Source organism: Euprymna scolopes, chromosome 2, assembly GCF_053919585.1.
Source record: "Euprymna scolopes isolate OS-2025 chromosome 2, ASM5391958v1, whole genome shotgun sequence".
NCBI lineage: Eukaryota > Metazoa > Mollusca > Cephalopoda > Sepiida > Sepiolidae > Euprymna > Euprymna scolopes.
In genome coordinates, this window is record NC_136483.1 from 160,499,407 (window position 1) to 160,517,929 (window position 18,523).

The 18,523-nt window shown below is 32.9% G+C and overlaps 1 protein-coding gene across 1 annotated transcript in view; it reads right to left on the reverse strand.

Moving 5' to 3' along the window:
• LOC145297859 (peptidylprolyl isomerase domain and WD repeat-containing protein 1-like) overlaps positions 1-18,121 on the reverse strand; it is a 90,384-nt gene extending 72,263 nt beyond the window's left edge. Inside the window, exons 1-4 of the mRNA XM_080144187.1 lie at positions 17,963-18,121; positions 10,440-10,542; positions 6,129-6,232; positions 973-1,068 (exon numbers count right to left, since the gene is read on the reverse strand). Of these exons, the coding sequence (XP_080000313.1) occupies positions 973-1,068; positions 6,129-6,232; positions 10,440-10,542; positions 17,963-18,083 (424 nt within the window). The 5' untranslated portion in view covers positions 18,084-18,121. The remainder of the gene's footprint in view (positions 1-972; positions 1,069-6,128; positions 6,233-10,439; positions 10,543-17,962) is intronic.
• Between the last annotated feature and the right edge of the window lie 402 nt (positions 18,122-18,523).

Sequence of the window (18,523 nt, forward strand, 5' to 3'; positions counted from 1 at the left end):
CTGCTGCAAGGAAGGTTGGCTCCCTCTACCGTGCTAGAAAACTACTTACGCCTGCCAGTATCCTATAACTCTATAAGGCAACCATTCGCCCATGTATGGAGTACTGTTGTCACATCTGGGCTGGTGCATCTGCTGCTTGTCTCTCGCTCCTGGACAGGGTTCAAAAAAGAGTCGCAAACCTGATAGGTCCTGAACTGTCATCTGGGCTTCAACCTCTGTCCCATCGACGAGATGTTGCATCCCTCTGCCTGTTCTACAAATACTTTAATGGTGAATGCTCTGACGAACTGCAAACACTTGTACCTCCCCGACGTAACTACCCCCGACAAACCCGACAAGCTACTAAGTCTCATCCCTTTACAGTGGAGATCCCTAGGTGCAAGAAAGCCTTTTACTCCAATAGTTTCTTCCCCAGAACTGCGGGTCTTTGGAACTCCCTTCCGGGATTCTGCTTTCCCAACTGCAATGATATGCAGAAGTTCAAGTGTAATGTTAACAAACATCTTTCTACTCTTCTCCCTTCATAATGACCCCGCTAATTAATTCCCTAATAGTAGCCCCCTGCTTCAAAGTGGCACTGTGCCTTGTTTGGGGTGAAAATTGAATAAAAAAAAAAAAAAAAAAAAAAAAAATAAATAAATTAAAAATAAAATCATTGCAGAAGATAGCAAAAAAAAAAGAAAAAAAAGTCTTATTTTATTTTCCCCCATTTTAACAGATAATCCCACCATTCTGACGCAATTTCTGGAAATGTAATTATTTAATTCGAATGTACAGTTGAAGGCTTTTTCATTCCTCCTACATCGTCTTGCACGAGCTTACGCATACTTAATACTACCACAGACAAATTATGTACACTAACACATACACACTATCTATATATATATTAGATTCATAAGATAAACAATTTCAACTAGAGAACTAACTGTAGACTTGATGTGAATAAATTCTGTGACAAAATAAGAAACTTACCAAAGTTAACAATGTCAAAGATCTTTGCTGATTTGTCATCGGAAACAGTACAGCAATATTCACCATTTACACTCACAGCTAAATCCTGGATGTTACCTGGATAGAAAAAAAAAAAGAAGAAGATGATGAGACCAAATAACGTCTGCTTCTACCTGGCTGTTTTAAATTAATACATTTTTTCAAAATTATATTCAATTATTTTAATGAGCAAATAATATTTTAATTTCACTTAACATTCATAAAAATCCTATTATAAAAATTATTTTTAACAATAGATCATGGCAGCATTTCCTTCTTTATTCACGAAAATAAACCAAGAAATATATAAATACCCAAATAATATAAATTATCAATCTTCCTCTCAAAAAATTGTTATTGAGCTTCCAATCTAGTGTAATACTAAATTTATTTAGAACGAGTTTACAGGATTGAAAGACAAAGCTTTCAAGACATCAGTCGAATCCATCATATTCTACGGAGCAAACTCTTGGAAACTAAATGTTTCTTGATCTAAGAAACTTGACAGATCATATATGATGACACTATGCATTGTTTTAAACATATTGTAGCAAGACTATGTAACAAATAAAATGCTGTACGGTTCCCTCTTATGCATATTTGTAGGTGTTCAGCAGTGACATTTCGCGCTAGCCGGACATGCATCTTGGCACTATAAACCTGCTGGAAAAGTACTTCTGTAGTCCTCAGAGGTCAAATGATGGACTAGGAGGTCTCGTATTATAATCAAAATCTTGGCCACTAATGAGTGAGATAGCAGCAACATCACTGTCAATTGATGGATGATTCAAGAAGAAAACAAAGAAACACAGCATAAAGATCTTTCCACATTTTGAATGGTTAAAGAAAAACAACAGTTATCTAAAAAAAAAAAATAAATAAAAAATACTTACTCTTCTATTCTGAAAAGTTGCATAAAATAGTTTTATTGATACTTATGCAGAGAAGTTAGTGTTGAAGCAAAAATGCTATTATTTCGAAAGCCATTCTTAACATGAGGAGAGTGTTTTGTAACTATTCTGTACTATTACCTAACAATGTAATAATAAAAAAAGATATCGAAAAACTTAAATTTAACTTAAAAATACTAGTAAAAACTAGCATGGTAACATCTCTGCACAAGCACCATTTTGTTTGATTATTTTAAAAATTATATTACACGAATGAAAGTTGTTGTTAGCAATACACTTGTGAAGACATTTGCAGAAGGTTTTGTTAACTTTCAGTGCCATCTCAGGCTAGGGTTGTGCCGATTTCTATTCTGATTCTTCCCTTCAACTACTTTTGACCGAGTATGATATTGAAAACATTTTCCTTTAGTTATTCTTCAAAGAAAAAAAGTCACAAGGACCTAAATATGGTGAGCTTGATGGCCATTCCATGTCTTCTATCATATTGACTAAAGTGATCGCGAAACATTTCCTTTAACAGTTCATGATTATTGATAGATAAAATTAATATAATAGAGAAAGGATGAAGAAAATGAAAATTATAGAGCCTAACTAATGAGACCTGTCTGCCTCTCTACCTATAAAAGTGAAATTGTATGTGTGTGTGTGTGTGTGTGTGTATGCATTTCCCTACCAAACTACTCTGTCAATTTTCAGTCTACAGACTTAAGATTTGACATAAGGGGTATAATCTTTTTAATTCGTTTTCAGCCAGAAATTTTGCTGTCAAGGGGTGAAAGTTTAACGATTTGACCTTTGAAAACTTTAACAAACTCCTCTGCCAATTTTAGGTCAAAACACTTGAAATTTTAGATGTAGGTACTTGGACATGGATCAAACTTTTTAATTTATTTGAACCCAAAATAATAAATGCTAAGGGCTCAAAATTGGGGTCAAAGTTTTTAACAACGGTTTTTAACTGCGGTCTCTACCAAATTACTTAGCCAATTTTTGGTCTAAACATTTGAAATTTTATATAAAGTGTATTCAAACAATGGGCAAGCTTTTTAATCGGTTTTTGCCTGAAAATTTGGCTGAAAAGGCGTCAAACTTCAAAAGATGCTACATTTGAGGTCTCTAGCAAACTATTGAGCCAATTTTGGGTTTAAACATTTGCAATTTTACATAAAGGGTATTCAGACATGCAACAAACTTTTTAATCAGTTTTTGGGTGAAAATTTGGCTGCCAAGAGGTCAAAGTTGAAAGAGTTGACCTTTGCAGACTATACCAAACTCCTCCGCCAATTTTGGGTCTAAACACTAGAAATTTTAGATGTAGGTTACCTCGACATGAGTCAAACTTTTTAATATATATATACATATGCACATAAAGTTATGAAGAGTACATAGGGCCCAAGCAAAGCCAGGCTGAATTGCTAGTTATTACTAGAGCTCAGAGAAAAATAATTCAAACTATATTATAATTATACCTATGATATGAAATGTAATTAAAAAGAAATATGGAAGATCTATTAAAAAACAAGACGTAATGTGAATCTTAAATCTGATCATACAGAATAGGTTTTAAGGCTCCTGAAATTCATATTGAAATTGTAAGGACCTGTGGCAAAGAAGGATATAAGTGCTAAATAATAATTAGTTTTAAGTGACACTCTTCTGGAGGTTGAAGGTTCAATCTTGAGTATGGACATACTAAGAATACAATTGTGAATTACTTAAAACTTTTAGTCCAGTCATGGTTGCCGAAACGAGAGGATGTTATCGCCATGGATTAAATAAAGGATTCTGTTCAAAATTCCATACAGATTTTCGAGTTTGACAGAAGATTCCATAGTTTGGCAAGATACACCTGAAGAAGATCAGCGGTTACATCAACCAAAACATTGTCAGATTAACACTCAAGATGAGAACAGCAGTCCAAATAATCGAAATAATACAAGTAGGATGGTATCTATAATTAAACTAAAACTAAATGAACATTTGTTTCCTGTATATTTTCATCACACAAATACATTTCACACGTATATTCATCAGTTTTGGGATTGAGTTATGTTTTAAAAAATTGTTCCAATTAGTTGTAAATTGCAACTTTCCCAAAAAACACTCGACTAGCTAAAACCACTATCAACAATTTCCTCCACTCTCTATCTATGCCTAAATATACATGCAGATTCCATGAACAAAGCTTCTTTCCTAAAACTGCCGTACTATGAAACTCTCAACTGTGGATTTCCAGCTGACTACAATATGGCCATCCTCAATATCAATGTAAACAAGTTCTTGTTGAGCCATTTCTTTAAATAATCAAATTATGACCAATGTTGACCACTAATGATTACTATGCTGTTGTCTCAGTAACCACATTAACCTTTATCCTCGAGTGGCCTTTGGGCCTTCATGGATGACTCTTGTGAAAAAGAAAAAAATTTACTCACTAAGTCATCCATCTCTCCCAGCTTTCTGTCTATTACTCTCAGCCTCTCTCACTATATGTTGTTTAACCTCCACCCCCCCCTCCTCTCACCTTTTTCTTATTTTACATCGTCTTCATCACTTTCACTTCTCTAACTCTATCTTATTCTGTTTATTAACAAAACTAATAAAACTAGCTATAAAACACAATGAAATAATCCATTATAGACAATAGGGAATATCACCACCTGCGTTAATACTCTTTAATCAGTAGCCAGAGAGAAAAAGGGAAAGGAGGAGAGGGAGGGAGATATGTTTTGGATCATGTCTTTAAGGTTTCAAATTTAACCGGCTTTGCAAACTCACTTTTCATGATTTAAAAGATCCCCAATCAGAGCTCAACAAGTGACCCAATGGTCACTTTTTTTAAAATTTAGTATATAAATAAATAATATCATAATTAAATATAAGGTTTATCATCAGTGATTGATAGAATGCCGTTCTTTTGGGGTTAACATGTTTGAAATTTCGATATTATTTCATCTGACTATTTTCTGGTATTGAAATGAATAAACGCACAAGTTTTGTTTCTCAGTTAACACACCTGTATCGCATCTATAAAATGGGTAATTCAATAACACATCTTTTAAATACTGTATATATAGTAGAGAGTAAAGACCTAAACACAGTTATTTGTATACTTAATTTGCATAACAATTGTTTAAACAGTTCATAATAAATTAATGTTTTTTGTTTTAACTAGAGTGTCGCCTCTTATCAAAGCCTAAAGGCCACTTGAGGATAAAGGCTAATGAGTATCAGGTGGCCAATGAGACAACACTGTGATGATAGGTAATGGTGGAAATTGGACAGAATTTTATTCTATAAGCGGATGGCTCAACAAGAAGTTGCTAACACTAAACTTGAAAATGACGATGTTATAGTCAGCCAAGAAGCAGGCACGTGATTTTATGTTGTGGTATTCATTTGTAATTTTATTGTTTTATTTTCCTATATATATATGCAAAAGTTTTTCAAGGTTAATTGTAATTAATTAAAGTAATTGAACAGAAAAAAAATGTATACTTATTAAGAGCCAGCCAGAGGCTTACTTGGCCAAAACGTGGTGAGATGACAACAACTACAGAAGGCAGTAATTACAGTGAATGCAGTCAGGGGATTCAGAGTTCCTATCCGTCGCGGGTACTACCTGACGAAGGCCAGAGGGATAGTTAGCCGAAACGTCGTGAAACAACTAAGAAAAGATGAGAATAATAGTCCGCAATAAATAAATTAATAAATAATACTCATCTCAATAATGAATTCCGATTAAATAATATATGCCATTTGGTACGGACCCGACTATGGAAGATCAGATAATAAATAAACATAAATTTATAAGATCAAAAAATCAACCTTGATCGCCCTTCGGGGCTCGTGGCACAGTTGATAGAGACATTGAATCTCTACAGTTCCAGGTGAGAATTGTCTGAAGGTAGCAGTTTCAATCCTACCCAAAGCCGGCTTACTTGGCCAAAATGTGGTGAGACAACAACAACTACAGAAAGCAATAATTGTAATGAATACAGTCTGGAGATTGAGAGCTTATTAAGGCGTTTCTTAAAATATTATAGTCATTAATTTTCAAGGGAGGTAATTCAAATGAAAACTATTAGTTTCTTTTGAAATTACAATAAAATAATATTAAAGATATGTAATGAAAGTTATCCATTTAAAAAGAATACTTAGAGTTATATTAATAGCCACTAGATAGCAGTTTGTATATTTGTTGTTTTTAACTAAAAATCAATTTACCTAAATGACTGCGAAAGTGCTTCACAAACTCAATGCCTTCTTCTTCTAGTTTCCGCCAAAACTTAACATGTCCATCGTGGCTGGCAGTGATGATGAAGCCTGTCCTGTAATTGAAAAAAAAAAAAAAAAAATTGAACTTCACATTAATACAATATTTTGAAATCCTTTTATATAGAAACATTTTTGTTTGTTGTTATATAAAATAGTTTTCAATTTTATTTTGAAATCTTTTTTGCTGTTATTTTAATTTTTTGGATCAAGTAAAGATTAAATATCCCATAGCAGACGACGAAAACTAGCGGACATTTCAAGTGACACCGGTTGTTCGACCTTGACATTGCCGGTGGTTATTTGCAAACACGTCAAATAACAGACATGGTTGAATGTTTGCGAGCAACAGTTTTTAAAAATATATTTACAAAACTTTTTAAGATTTAAAAGAAAAAATATATATTTACAAAACATGTTTTTTTAATATTAAATATTTACAAAACTTTTAAGGATAAAAAAACAACTTTTTTCTATTTACACAAAACTTTTTAATATAAGTAATAAAATGAATGTATTTAAATAAAATATATTTAAGTAAATAAAAGTATATATTTACAGAACTTTTTAATAAAACTAATAATAATAAATAAATAAATCGTAAATTTCTACGACGTGCCCTAGTGTCTTATAAACATCCCGACCTCCCTATGCTGAGAACGGCTTTCAGAATAAACACCCCCAACCTCAAAAGCTGTTCTTAACATGAGGAGGTTAGGGGTGTTTATACTATGCTGGGACAGGTCATAAAATAATACCAAATAAATAAATAAACCAACGTTATAACTGAGAATTTCGGATGATGTCAATTAAAAAATACACAATTTAAAAAAAAAAAAAATTAAATAAAATGATTATAACCGAACTTTTTAATGGCAGAAACAAATATAAAATAGCTGACTTGTTCTGATTTTTGTGACCAAGATTAATTTTTATGTACAGTGTTTTTTTGTTTTGTTTTGTTATTTTCTCTCTCTTTGTAAGTTTTTTTTTATACAATTCAATATTTATCTAAAATGTGATGTATGTAGGTGGTCAGTGAAGGAGAAATCCTTCTAGACCGAGGCAATTTTTATGCATAGTAAAATCACAAGTATAAGCAACAAGTATAAACAATCGAGATTTTAAAAAATATATTTTATTCCCATATCTTTTATAACTTTTATTTTCATAAAGATGAAGTGTAATATCACAAGATACAAATCTTTTTATAGTTTTCAATTTTATTTAAAAAAAAAAAAAAAAAAAAACTTGCTATTTGCTTACTTCTCCACGAGGGCAAATTAAATACAAGTAAGTTTAGCGTCCGAAATTCTCAGTTTCTAATGTTTTGTAAGTAATATAGTCCATTCTTTTTATTTTTTTAAATTTTTATTATAATTATAATTATTATTATTAGTTTTATTAAAAGGTTCTGTAAATATATATTAAAAACAACGCACTGAGAAAGACACCCATTTATTTAAATATTTTGAATTTTTATTTTTTACAAAGGAAAAAAAAAACGTTGTCACTAGTCATAAAAAACAAAGGGAGATAATTCAAACTTGTAAAATTTATGTTATAATGCCTATGAATTTCCATTAATAGTTTAAAAATGATTTTCTTTATAAAAATAAAACTACTTGATCAATGCGTTTCTGAATTGTGGAGATGAGGAATAGTTATTTGTATCATTTGGATTCTGTGGAACCTGTGAATTTGTACAGAATTTCAAATGGAACTCTTTATTTGCTTCATGGAGTTACGAAGGATCTGTGACACAGTAGTTAGAGCAAATTGTAAAGTGATATTCTGTTGAAGGTTGAAGGTTTAATCCTCAGTGTCAGTGACCAAAAAATACAACTGCAAATTACTTAGGATCTCTATCCAGTCATGGCTGACAAGAGAATGCTACCCCTGCAGAGTAAATAAAGAGTTCCATTCTAAATTCCGTGCAGATTCCTGAGTTCAACAGAAACATTCTGACTGAAAAATGTCACTCAAGATGAGAACAGTAGTCTGATGAATCTAAATAATACGAGTACTTGATCAATTTATGTGATTTTAGGAATATGATATTTTCGTTTTGTCATGGGTATGTACATTGAATTTTTCTTTATTTTTGTTTTTTAATATAAGGTAATTTCTGGACAAAAAACGATTTTTTTTTTTCCAAACAACCTCTTTAAGGCCTGAATGTCTTTGATGGTTTTGAAATCAGTGGTCATATGATTAGCCAAGAAGGTATTTATATATATATATTTTTTCGATTTATGTTTGCAAAAACTAACAAAGTTTGGAATGTCAAGGTCCACTCTGTAGGTCCTTTTGTGTTGTAAATAAAGATGGCATGCAACTTGTTGGAGTTTAATAAAAACAAGTGAAGTATGCATGGTCCCCCGTAAGTGCACACTGAACGAGGCATAAAAAAATGACTAAGTTCAGCATTTGCCACCTCCATTTAGCTCCCAAAGTCCCCAGGGGACATCAAATCCTGGTGAAAATGAACAAACGGTGCAGTTTTAGTTCTCAACATATGTAAATTTGAGTTCTGCACCATGCAAAAAAAAAAGAAATGACTAAGTTCATCACTTGCCCCCTCCCCATTTAGCCCCAAAAATCCCCAAGGCCTTAACATATTTCAAATTTGCACCATGCAAAACTGCTAAATAGACATATACAGAAAATTTTGGACAAATACGGTAAAATAGTCCCAAAAATGGAGTATTTTTATTCGCTCTAAAAGAGCCGATGGGGCACACCTAAAAGTTATCGCGAAGTATTGACAAACAAAATTATATAGAAATCAGTTAGTTACAACTTTTTAGAAAGTTTTATAAAAATCCAAGCCATCAATTTTTTTTAAATAAGCACAAAAGTGTCAATTTTAGCCATTAACCCAAAAGGCACCTCTAGGGGGACAACCAGAGTTTTTCCAGAAAATTACTTTTTTATTCATATGTTTAATGTTTGTGCAAAATTTTTAAAAATTCCAAGGCCTAGTTATTGAGAAAAGTGCGGACAGACAAACGGACAAGGGGGACCAAAAATATTAATGTAGAATACTTTTGTTATTTAAATTTCGAAACAGACAACATGCACACAAATCAATTAGTTACTACATTTACAAATGCAAATTTAGGAGATAGTTTAACAAAGAGAGCAAATTTCAAATGACAAAACAGACTTATATACAAATGTAACAAATCAATTTTGAAACCAATAAAATATATCATTTGTAAATGTATTAAAAAAAAAAAAAATCAATTTTTGTTTTAGACACACACAGCAACTTTAATACTAAAACTGGAAAGTTATAGGGGACGATGAGCTAATTGTAATTAACAAGCCATACAGCGACTCTAGAAGAATCCATCACTAGCTTTCCATAAAGCAGATAAGATGGATGGACAAAATATGTCTTCTAGAGTGATACCAAGGTCGGAAAATGGGCTTGAGAAGTCAGTGTACCCGAGGAGGGACACTGACCTGCAAAAAATGGCTGGGCAGCTCTATTGGCCTTCCCCGATCATTACAGGAATGGTTTAATCTCCATTGATTTTGGGGGTCAAGGACAAAAATCCCTAGCTAACTTTCCAGAGTGTTTAGGTTGGGTTTGATTACTTTGTTTTACAGCATATCAACCCTTTTTGGGTTTGATAAATTTGGAAAAGTTTTTATGTTTCACATTCTTTATATATTCAAATATTAATTCATTGTATTTAGTTTGGTTGTTTTGTAAAGAAAATTGTGTTTTGGTCCTCTGACAAAAAGGAGGGTGGACCTGTAAATTCACCCTTGTCTGTTTGTCTGTTTGCACTTTTCTCAATAACTATGGCCTTAAATTTTTTGAAATTTTGCGTTTGTAAACATGATATGAATAAAAAAGTAACAGAATGAATTTTCAGGGAAAACTCCAGTTGCACCCCTAGGGGTGCCTTTTGGGTTAATGGCTAAAATTGATACTTTTGTGCTTTTATAAAAATCCAAAGCATCAATTTTTTTAAATAACTTTCTGAAAAGTTGTAACTAACTGATATCTATATAATTTTATTTGTCTATACTTTGCGATAAATATTGGGTGTTCTTCAGGGGCTCTTTTAAGGCTAATAAAAACACTCCATTTTTGGGACTAGTTTACCATATTTATCCAAAATTTTTTGTGTATGTCTATTTAGCAGTTTTGCATGGTGCTAAACTCAATTCTTTTTAAATAATCCTCATCATCACCATAATCATATGCAACAAAAGGTGTAAAGTAAATTGTGTTGAAAGACTTACTTTGCAACAGCCAGGTGTGTTATGACATCCCGATGCATATAACTCTGCTCGTAAGTTTCTGCCGATGGAAGATTTTCCAGGTAGATCTTTTCATATCCAAGCACTAAAAATAGGAACAATAGCATTTAAGTAGGGTCAATACTTCGACATTTTTTTTTTATATGACATCCTTTAAAATTATATTTTATTTGTACATTTGAGTTTGAAGCTATATAAGATTAATATATGTGTTATGTACGAGTGCGATTAAGTGTTGATGCTATTACGAGAGTCAGTTAAAATGTGTGATAATAAAGGCGTATGTTGAAGGCTATATAAAATTATTCTATAACATTGTTACAGAAATGTTGAAGGCTATATAAAATTATTCTATGATATTGTTACAGAAATGTTGAAGGCTATATAAAATTATTCTATGACATTGTTACAGAAATGTTGAAAGTTGCATGTGAAACAAGCATTGAGATGATCACAAACTTGACAAATCAGATCATAAAGAAAGAAGGGGTTGTTCAAAACGACTGGTATCAATTATGAACTGTTACAAGCATAAGATAGAGATTGATAAACCAGACTCCGAAAGTGATTGAGAGAATAATTGAGCAACCAACAAGAAGTCAGATTGTAATATTTTTATTATTTTTAAAATGGAAAAAATGTTGGATTTAGACAATCGCAAAGAAAATTACTGGCACAAACTTTTTAGGTGAAATAAAAAGTTATTTATTTCATTCATTTTCATATGCAAGTCGGCGATATGTATTTACAACCGACAAAATATATTCTCACTTTCTTTGTCTTTCTTGTCAGACAGTAGCTGTTTTGTTTCTAGCCACAATCAGTTGATGTGTTGCAGTAATTCTCCCTATGACCCACAGGTCAGCTGGCTTGCTTTCAAAGGGGTAGGAGGAGGAGACTCATATGCTTGTCAAGTGTACCTTCCAAATCGCCATACATCTTCTCCTTTTTCTTCTCTTTTGATCTCCATGTGTATATATGCATTTCATTCAATAACGTCATGCTCACGGTTTAAATGCTGACGCGACACTAACTCATCAGATGAGTCGCCAAGATCTGTACATGTTCTAGCTTAATCATTTAAATGACGAAGCCAGCAACCACGTTACAAGATGAGCATAGATAAAATGCAGTTTGGTTTCATGTCTGGACAAAGTAACCCTGGTGTTATATCTATTTAGAGACAGAAAACATGGTACTGAGAAAATTTGGAAGTTTCAGAAGTAGTGTCTTGGAGTAGCTATAAGAACTGAGAAAGAAATGGTACAAGATGAAGAATGATGCTGCAAGACCCAGACCTGAAAGCTCAGGCATTGTAGAAATGTTGAAGGGTGCAGATGAAACAGGCATTGAGATGATCGCAGATTTGACAAATTAAATCATAAAAGAAGTGGTTGTTCCTGAAGCCTAAGATCTTAACACAATTGTTAACTGAAGAGTTCTGGATAGAAATGATTACAGATCCTGAAAGTGACTGAGAAAATAATTGAGCAACAAATGACAAGTCAGATATACATAGATGAAAAGCAGTAAGGACAGGGCATAAAGCCACTTAATGTAAGGAGCTAACAAGAACAAAAGATGATTATCGCAAAGACAGGAGATGACTATTGACCTTAGTCTTGAATAAACCAAGGTTAACAATAAGAGAGGAAAACAGTCAGCAGGAAGAGAGTCCACAAGCCTGCGGCTCTTGGAAAGAAGCTACTGGAATAGGAAGCTGTATTACAATAAGACATCAAAACAGAGAATTATTAGAGAAAAGCAGACCAACTAGTCAAACAAGCTGAAACAAAAGAAGCAGGGAATAGATAAGACAATTCTAAAGAACACATGTCATAATAGCAAGAAGATGGGGGTCGGGCAATTTGATTACAGATACATTTCTGCATCTTACTATTTCCTACACTAACATCAGAGGTCTCAGGATGAACTTATCTTAAGACAAATGCAAAACGTGTATCTTGATAAGAAACTGTATTTCGTTTTTGTGGATTTGGTTAAAGCTTTTGACAGAGCGTAAAGAGATGCTGTCTGATTGCCTTTGCTGAAAATTAGAAACAAGCAAATGGTTGGTGAAGTTGTTCAAGTAATTTACAGAAATGTTAAAAGTCATGTGAAACTTAACAGCATATTTAGTGGCAGTTTTAATATTGGGAGTACATCAGGTTTGTGTGGTGTATATAGGTCTAAACACTCTTGGTTTCAGAATTACAGGCCATTGAAACAAATACTGACCTAATAAAATGTGTTTTTGATAGTGCACTGTTATTTCTATATTTGGGATATAAAGAGTATCTCTATGACAGGATCAAAGGTAAAATAAACCTAGGTCTGATGTTGCTGAATACACAAGAAAACAATAGAAAATAACATCAAACAAATAGAAAGCCATGAGCTCCAGAAGAAAGATTAGAATGTTATGATTGGGAGCAAATAAGCATAGATCAAATGCAGTTTGGTTGCATGTCTAGGCAAAATATCATTGATGCTATATTTATCCCGAGACAAATGCAAAACAGGTATCTTGATTAGAAAAAGCTGTAATTTGTTTTTGTAGATTTGGAGAAAGTTTTTGACAGAATGCCAAGAGATGTCTGGTTGGCTTTGCATAAAATAAAAGGTAAATGAATGATTGGTGAAGTTGTTCAAGTAATTTACAGAAATGTTAAAAATCATGTTGAGATTGGCAGCATATTTAGTGACAGCTTCAATATTATGAGTACATTAGGGTTGTGTGGTGAGTCTGCTGCTTTTCTTTTGTGTGTTAGAAGTATCATTGTCCAGTGGAATTTGTACAGGTTGTTTATTCAGAAGAGATGCTGATGCTGTAGTGAAAAAAAACGGAAAATCTATTTGTTAAGTTAAAGATTTGGGAGAAATTTTTGTTATGTTGTTTTCAATAGATAACCTACTTCTAAGTTAAAGATTTGGGAGAGTTTTATGTTGTTTGGGGGGACTTTTTATAAATTAGGGACAAGCAAACTTTCACAAAAAATACTCGACTCGCTACAACCACTATTAACAATTTCCTCCCCACCTCTCTATCTGTGCCTAAATCTAAACGCAGATTCCATGAACAAAGCTGCTTTCCTAGAACTTCCCACCTGTGGCACACTATTCCACTGGCATGCTTCCTAACCGATTACAATATCATAGCCTTCAAGTCTAATGTAAACAAGTTCTTGTTGAGCTGTCCCCTTAAATAATCCAAATTCTATCCAATGTACATCATTAATGATTACTATACTACCACCTTACATTAATTAAACTTTTATCCTCGCGTGGCCTTCGGGCCTTGATAAGTGATGACTTCATTGTAAAAAAAAAAAAACAGCAAGTGGTTCGTCATGATTGTTCAAGCAATGTACAAAAATGATCAATCCTGTTAGAATTAAGAGCACCTTTAACATTAAAGTAAGAGTAACTTAGGGTTCTGTATAAAGTGGTACTCATAAACATTGGGTTAAAGTGAAATTACAGATCAGTTAAGAGATGATAACTAATTTGTGTGCAAGAAATGTAAGACAATAGAAGTGGATGATGCCGAGAAAGTATATTTGTACTTGCCTTCATTCTGATACGTCTTTTCTGTCATCATTCAGTGAAGGAAAAGTCTTTCTAGACTGAGGCAATTTTAATTTTTGTTTCAAATTCAGAGTGCCCTTCTTTTGGAAGGAAGTTGGACTTCTTTTTCTTTTTTTAAACATTACTTCTTTCTTAGAACTGCACGCCTGTGGAACTCTGTTCCGTCTGCCTGCTTCCCACCTGACTACAACTTGGATGTCTTCAAGTCCAACGTTGACAAATTCCTAATGAACCGCCCCCTTAGGTAAACACTTCATCAGGTCTCCACACTAACGTACTGTACTTGCAATAACCCTTATCCCTGAGTGGCTTCCGGGCCTTGATAAGTGGTGACCACTGTGTAAAAAAAAAAAAAAAAAATCGACCTTGTATCTATCTCACTTTGCCCTCGAGTGGAAGCAAGAAAATAGGGAATCTCCGGCAACAAATGATGTGGATGCTAGAGATGTTCAGAGTTAACCAACAAAGAGCAAATCATCAACGTTTTACGCATTTGAAATGATGAATCGTTTGTGATCCTGATTGGTTAAGCAGTTCGCATCAGATTTGCTGGATCTCACATTTTAATATTTAAATTTACAGTAAATTGCCTTGCTGTTCAAGTACGTATGACAATTCTTTGTTATTTATTATGAGGGGATCAGCTTTTGCCCATTAGAAAAATACTAGCCTGGGTGCCCGGCATTGCCCTGGAGTTTGGAGGTGTGTGTTGAGCAAAAAAAAAAAACGTGGTAGTAGGCAGGCTTGAACCCATACCACGAAGGAGGAAAAGAATATGAAAAAAAAAACGTGATGTGTTTGCCGCTGCATCCATAGCAAAACTGGAAGTGACGTAGGTTTAAATTAAGGCTAGACAATCGAAAAGAGGGGATGACTTTAAAAAATATTGGCAAAAAAAAAAAGACTCTTTCCTATAGAAAAATGCCCAGTTGAGGGTGACAGAATTAATGTTTTCGGCCAATTTTTCCATATTTGTCGTCCGAAGGGTCGAGCTTCAAAATGATACCAATCTCGTGAAAATCCGTCACCTCTGTCGAAAGTTTTAAGCAGACATACAAACATACATACATTTAAACAGACAGGTGAGATTTATATTATAGAAGACAAATCTCAATGTTTCACATTAACAGAAATCTTTGAAAAATGAGGCATAATTTCAGTTACAGATAGACACTGTAATAAGATCATATGCAACATATTATGTCATTAAACAATGAGCTAAACTCGTAGATCATTATCATCCTCACCATCAACCGGTTTTAGTATTTAAAGTATTGCGAGTGTCTTCTTGTTGGGCAACATTAGGCAATGTTTCACACCTATGGTTCAATCCATAGAGCTGATACCAGTTATGTTTAAAGCAATCAAGTCACTTTATATGCACTTAAGCCAGATTTTCTGTGATCTTCTACACATGCTTGATTCGTAGACATTTTTTGGTTGATTTAAGACATAATGAAAACTAAAAGTGACCGATCAACAAGATTATTGGAAAGTTTAAGTGCTTATAATTTATTACTGAAATATAATCCTGACACAAAATAAAAATAAGAAAGTCTATAGCAGGGTTTTCACAAATTTAAGGACACCATGAAGCCTCATAGCTGAGCAAAAGTTTTTCACAGAGTACTATTAAGATATTTTTTCCAATGTATTACTTAATGAATTTCAGTGTCCGTCACCATTCTTAACATGAGGAGAGGGTGCTGTGTAAAACACATGCGCATTAGTACTTGTTCAGTTGTGAAAAAACATTCGCTAATATAGGTCTTAATAGTCAGAAAACTACTTGTCTACCCCAAACTTAAATGTGATATTCGTTTTCAGCATACCCGAAAACCAACCGTCAACTTAACAGTGAATGTTGAGTTGCAGTTAAAAAATACCATAATTTGATTATCAGTTCTGATAAATAAATTGTTGCTTTATTCCCGTTTTCTTTGTAAATCAAGAGTTATGTCCCTTGACATTTTTCAAAATTTCATTATTGAAATTTTATTTTTCAGCTAATCTAATTTTTAAATATTTTAATAGACAATTAAAGAATAAAAAATAATTTAATTGAATCATTATTTTAGTCAGGAAGTCACTGCTTAAAAAAAAAAAAATAAATAAAATGCTGCATGACGATTTACTGCCGAATCGATTTTAAAGTTACAAACTTTTCTAACTGCACTTGACTTAGACATTCGAGAAACAAAAACTTATGTTTTTATTATTTTTCATAATAAAAATGCAAATATGGATATCATAAATTTAGTTGTTCATTTAATTTGTTTAGCTAAAAATAAAGCATGGACTCAAATTCGTTGATCAAGCGTATTATTTCGTTTCGGAATTGATGTGCATTATTCAGACTACTATTCTCGTCTTGATAGATCTATTCCCAACGTTTCGACCGATGTAACCTCCGACTTTTCTTCAGGTGCATATTTTCGTGCTTAGAAACCTAGTCGAACTTGGAAATCTTTATAGACCCATGGCTTAATAGTTAGGAGCGTTGATAAATAGTTAGACAATGTCTTCTGGGGATGAAGGGTCAATCATCACCACAGGCAATGCGACATAACATAAAATTAACACTTCAATCCGACTATAGTTGACAGAACAAAGAATGTACTCTCGTCAATTAAATAAAAGGTTCAATTTGAAATTCCGTCCTAGTTGGTACTTATGCAGAATACGGACCATGCTGAAATAATAACGTTATTATTTAGAAACCCATTCTTAACATGGAGGGTTTTGTAACTATTTTCTACTTTCACCGGTGCTTCTTTGTTATAATAGCGAAATTAAAAATATTGAATTCCAAGTAAAATCAATGTTATCTACTTAATTGTCATGTCGGATTAATGAACATATCCAAAAATTACGAAAAACGATAAAGTAGAAAATCAATTATTAATGAAAACAGTTTGCGAAGACAATTAACGAAAACTGAGTTTTGCTAAGATTTCCAAAGTTTTCAGGAAATATTTACCTCCCTTGTTACGATTTGAAACTCTCTCTCTCTCTCTCTCTCTCTCTCTCTCTCTCTCTCTCTCTCTCTCTATCTATCTATCTTTTTGTAGCAAAACTCAATTTTCCCTGTCTTTGAAAATTGTTTTCATTAAAAATTAATTTTCTATCTTATCGTTTTTTTTTTTGTTGTCATTTTTGGATATGTTCATTACTGCGACATGACACTTAAGTAGATACCATTGGATTTACTTGAATTTCGATATTTCGATTTTCACTATTATAACGATGAAGCGCAGTTGCAGTTGTACCTAACAAGTGTTAAGATAGTGTCGACGGATCGATTTTTTTTTTTAATATGTCGTTTTAAGCAAAAACAACATTACTTACTTAATTGTCCTGTCGAAAATATTAATATATCCAAAAATTACGAAAATTCATCGAGTAGAACAACTGCTTTTATGTTTTTTATCGCTATAAACAACAAATATTCGTTCACAGTTATGTCCCCTGTGTCAAAGAAAAATGCAATTTTACCCAATTTCCTGTAAAAATTGCTTTTTACTATTAATAACTTTATATTCGATGAAATTTCCGTAATTTTTTAATATATTACTATTTTCGGCATGACAATTAAATACGTAATATTGTTTTTGCTTTAAAACTAACAAGCACTAACAAAAGACACCGTAAAACTTGAAAATCCTATCTACAAACAAAACAAATAGCACAATCCGTAGTCTGCATAAGTACGCTCGAGTTTGAGATAAAGATCACAAATTTTGAAACGATGCATTTGACAAAAGGTTGGAGGAAAGTTACATCGGCCGAATATAACAAACCAAGATGAGAATAATAGTTCGAATGAGCGATCATCGTTATCATTCGTATTGTCAACGTGTTGTGTATAGTTGTATGTTTTTATAATAGGTCATGATCAACGAGTTAAATAAAATAACCTTTCTTTTTCTTGGGTTTGAGAGCTTCATGGGGCATTGGCCCAATCCAATCGTCATTGTCTTCATCACTTTCCTCTTCAACTTGCTCGTTTTGATTTTTCCGCTTCTGTGCTTCGGCCATGTTGTTTAAGAATCCTGTCTTCCGTCATTGAAGAGTTCCATTACTAAGTTTTTTTTCTTATCCTTGTCTTTTTCACTTAATGTAATGTTTTTCAACGCATTTAGAGATTATAAGTATGATGTCCTCTGGAGTAAATGTGGTATTATGGTGACTACAATGATTCTAACAATAAGACAAATAAAATAGATAAATGAATGGCCAATGGCCTCTTTTGTCTCCACACGTTTAATGGCCTTATGCTTAATTTATTCAAAATTAAAATTGTAATTTATATATATATATATATATATATATATATATATATATATATATATATATATATATATATTCCGGGTTCTTGCTTTCCCAACTGTACTGACATGCAGAAGTTCAAGTGTAATGTGAATAGACATCTTGCTGCTCAATTCCCTACATAGTATCCCTGCAACTTATGTCCCCAA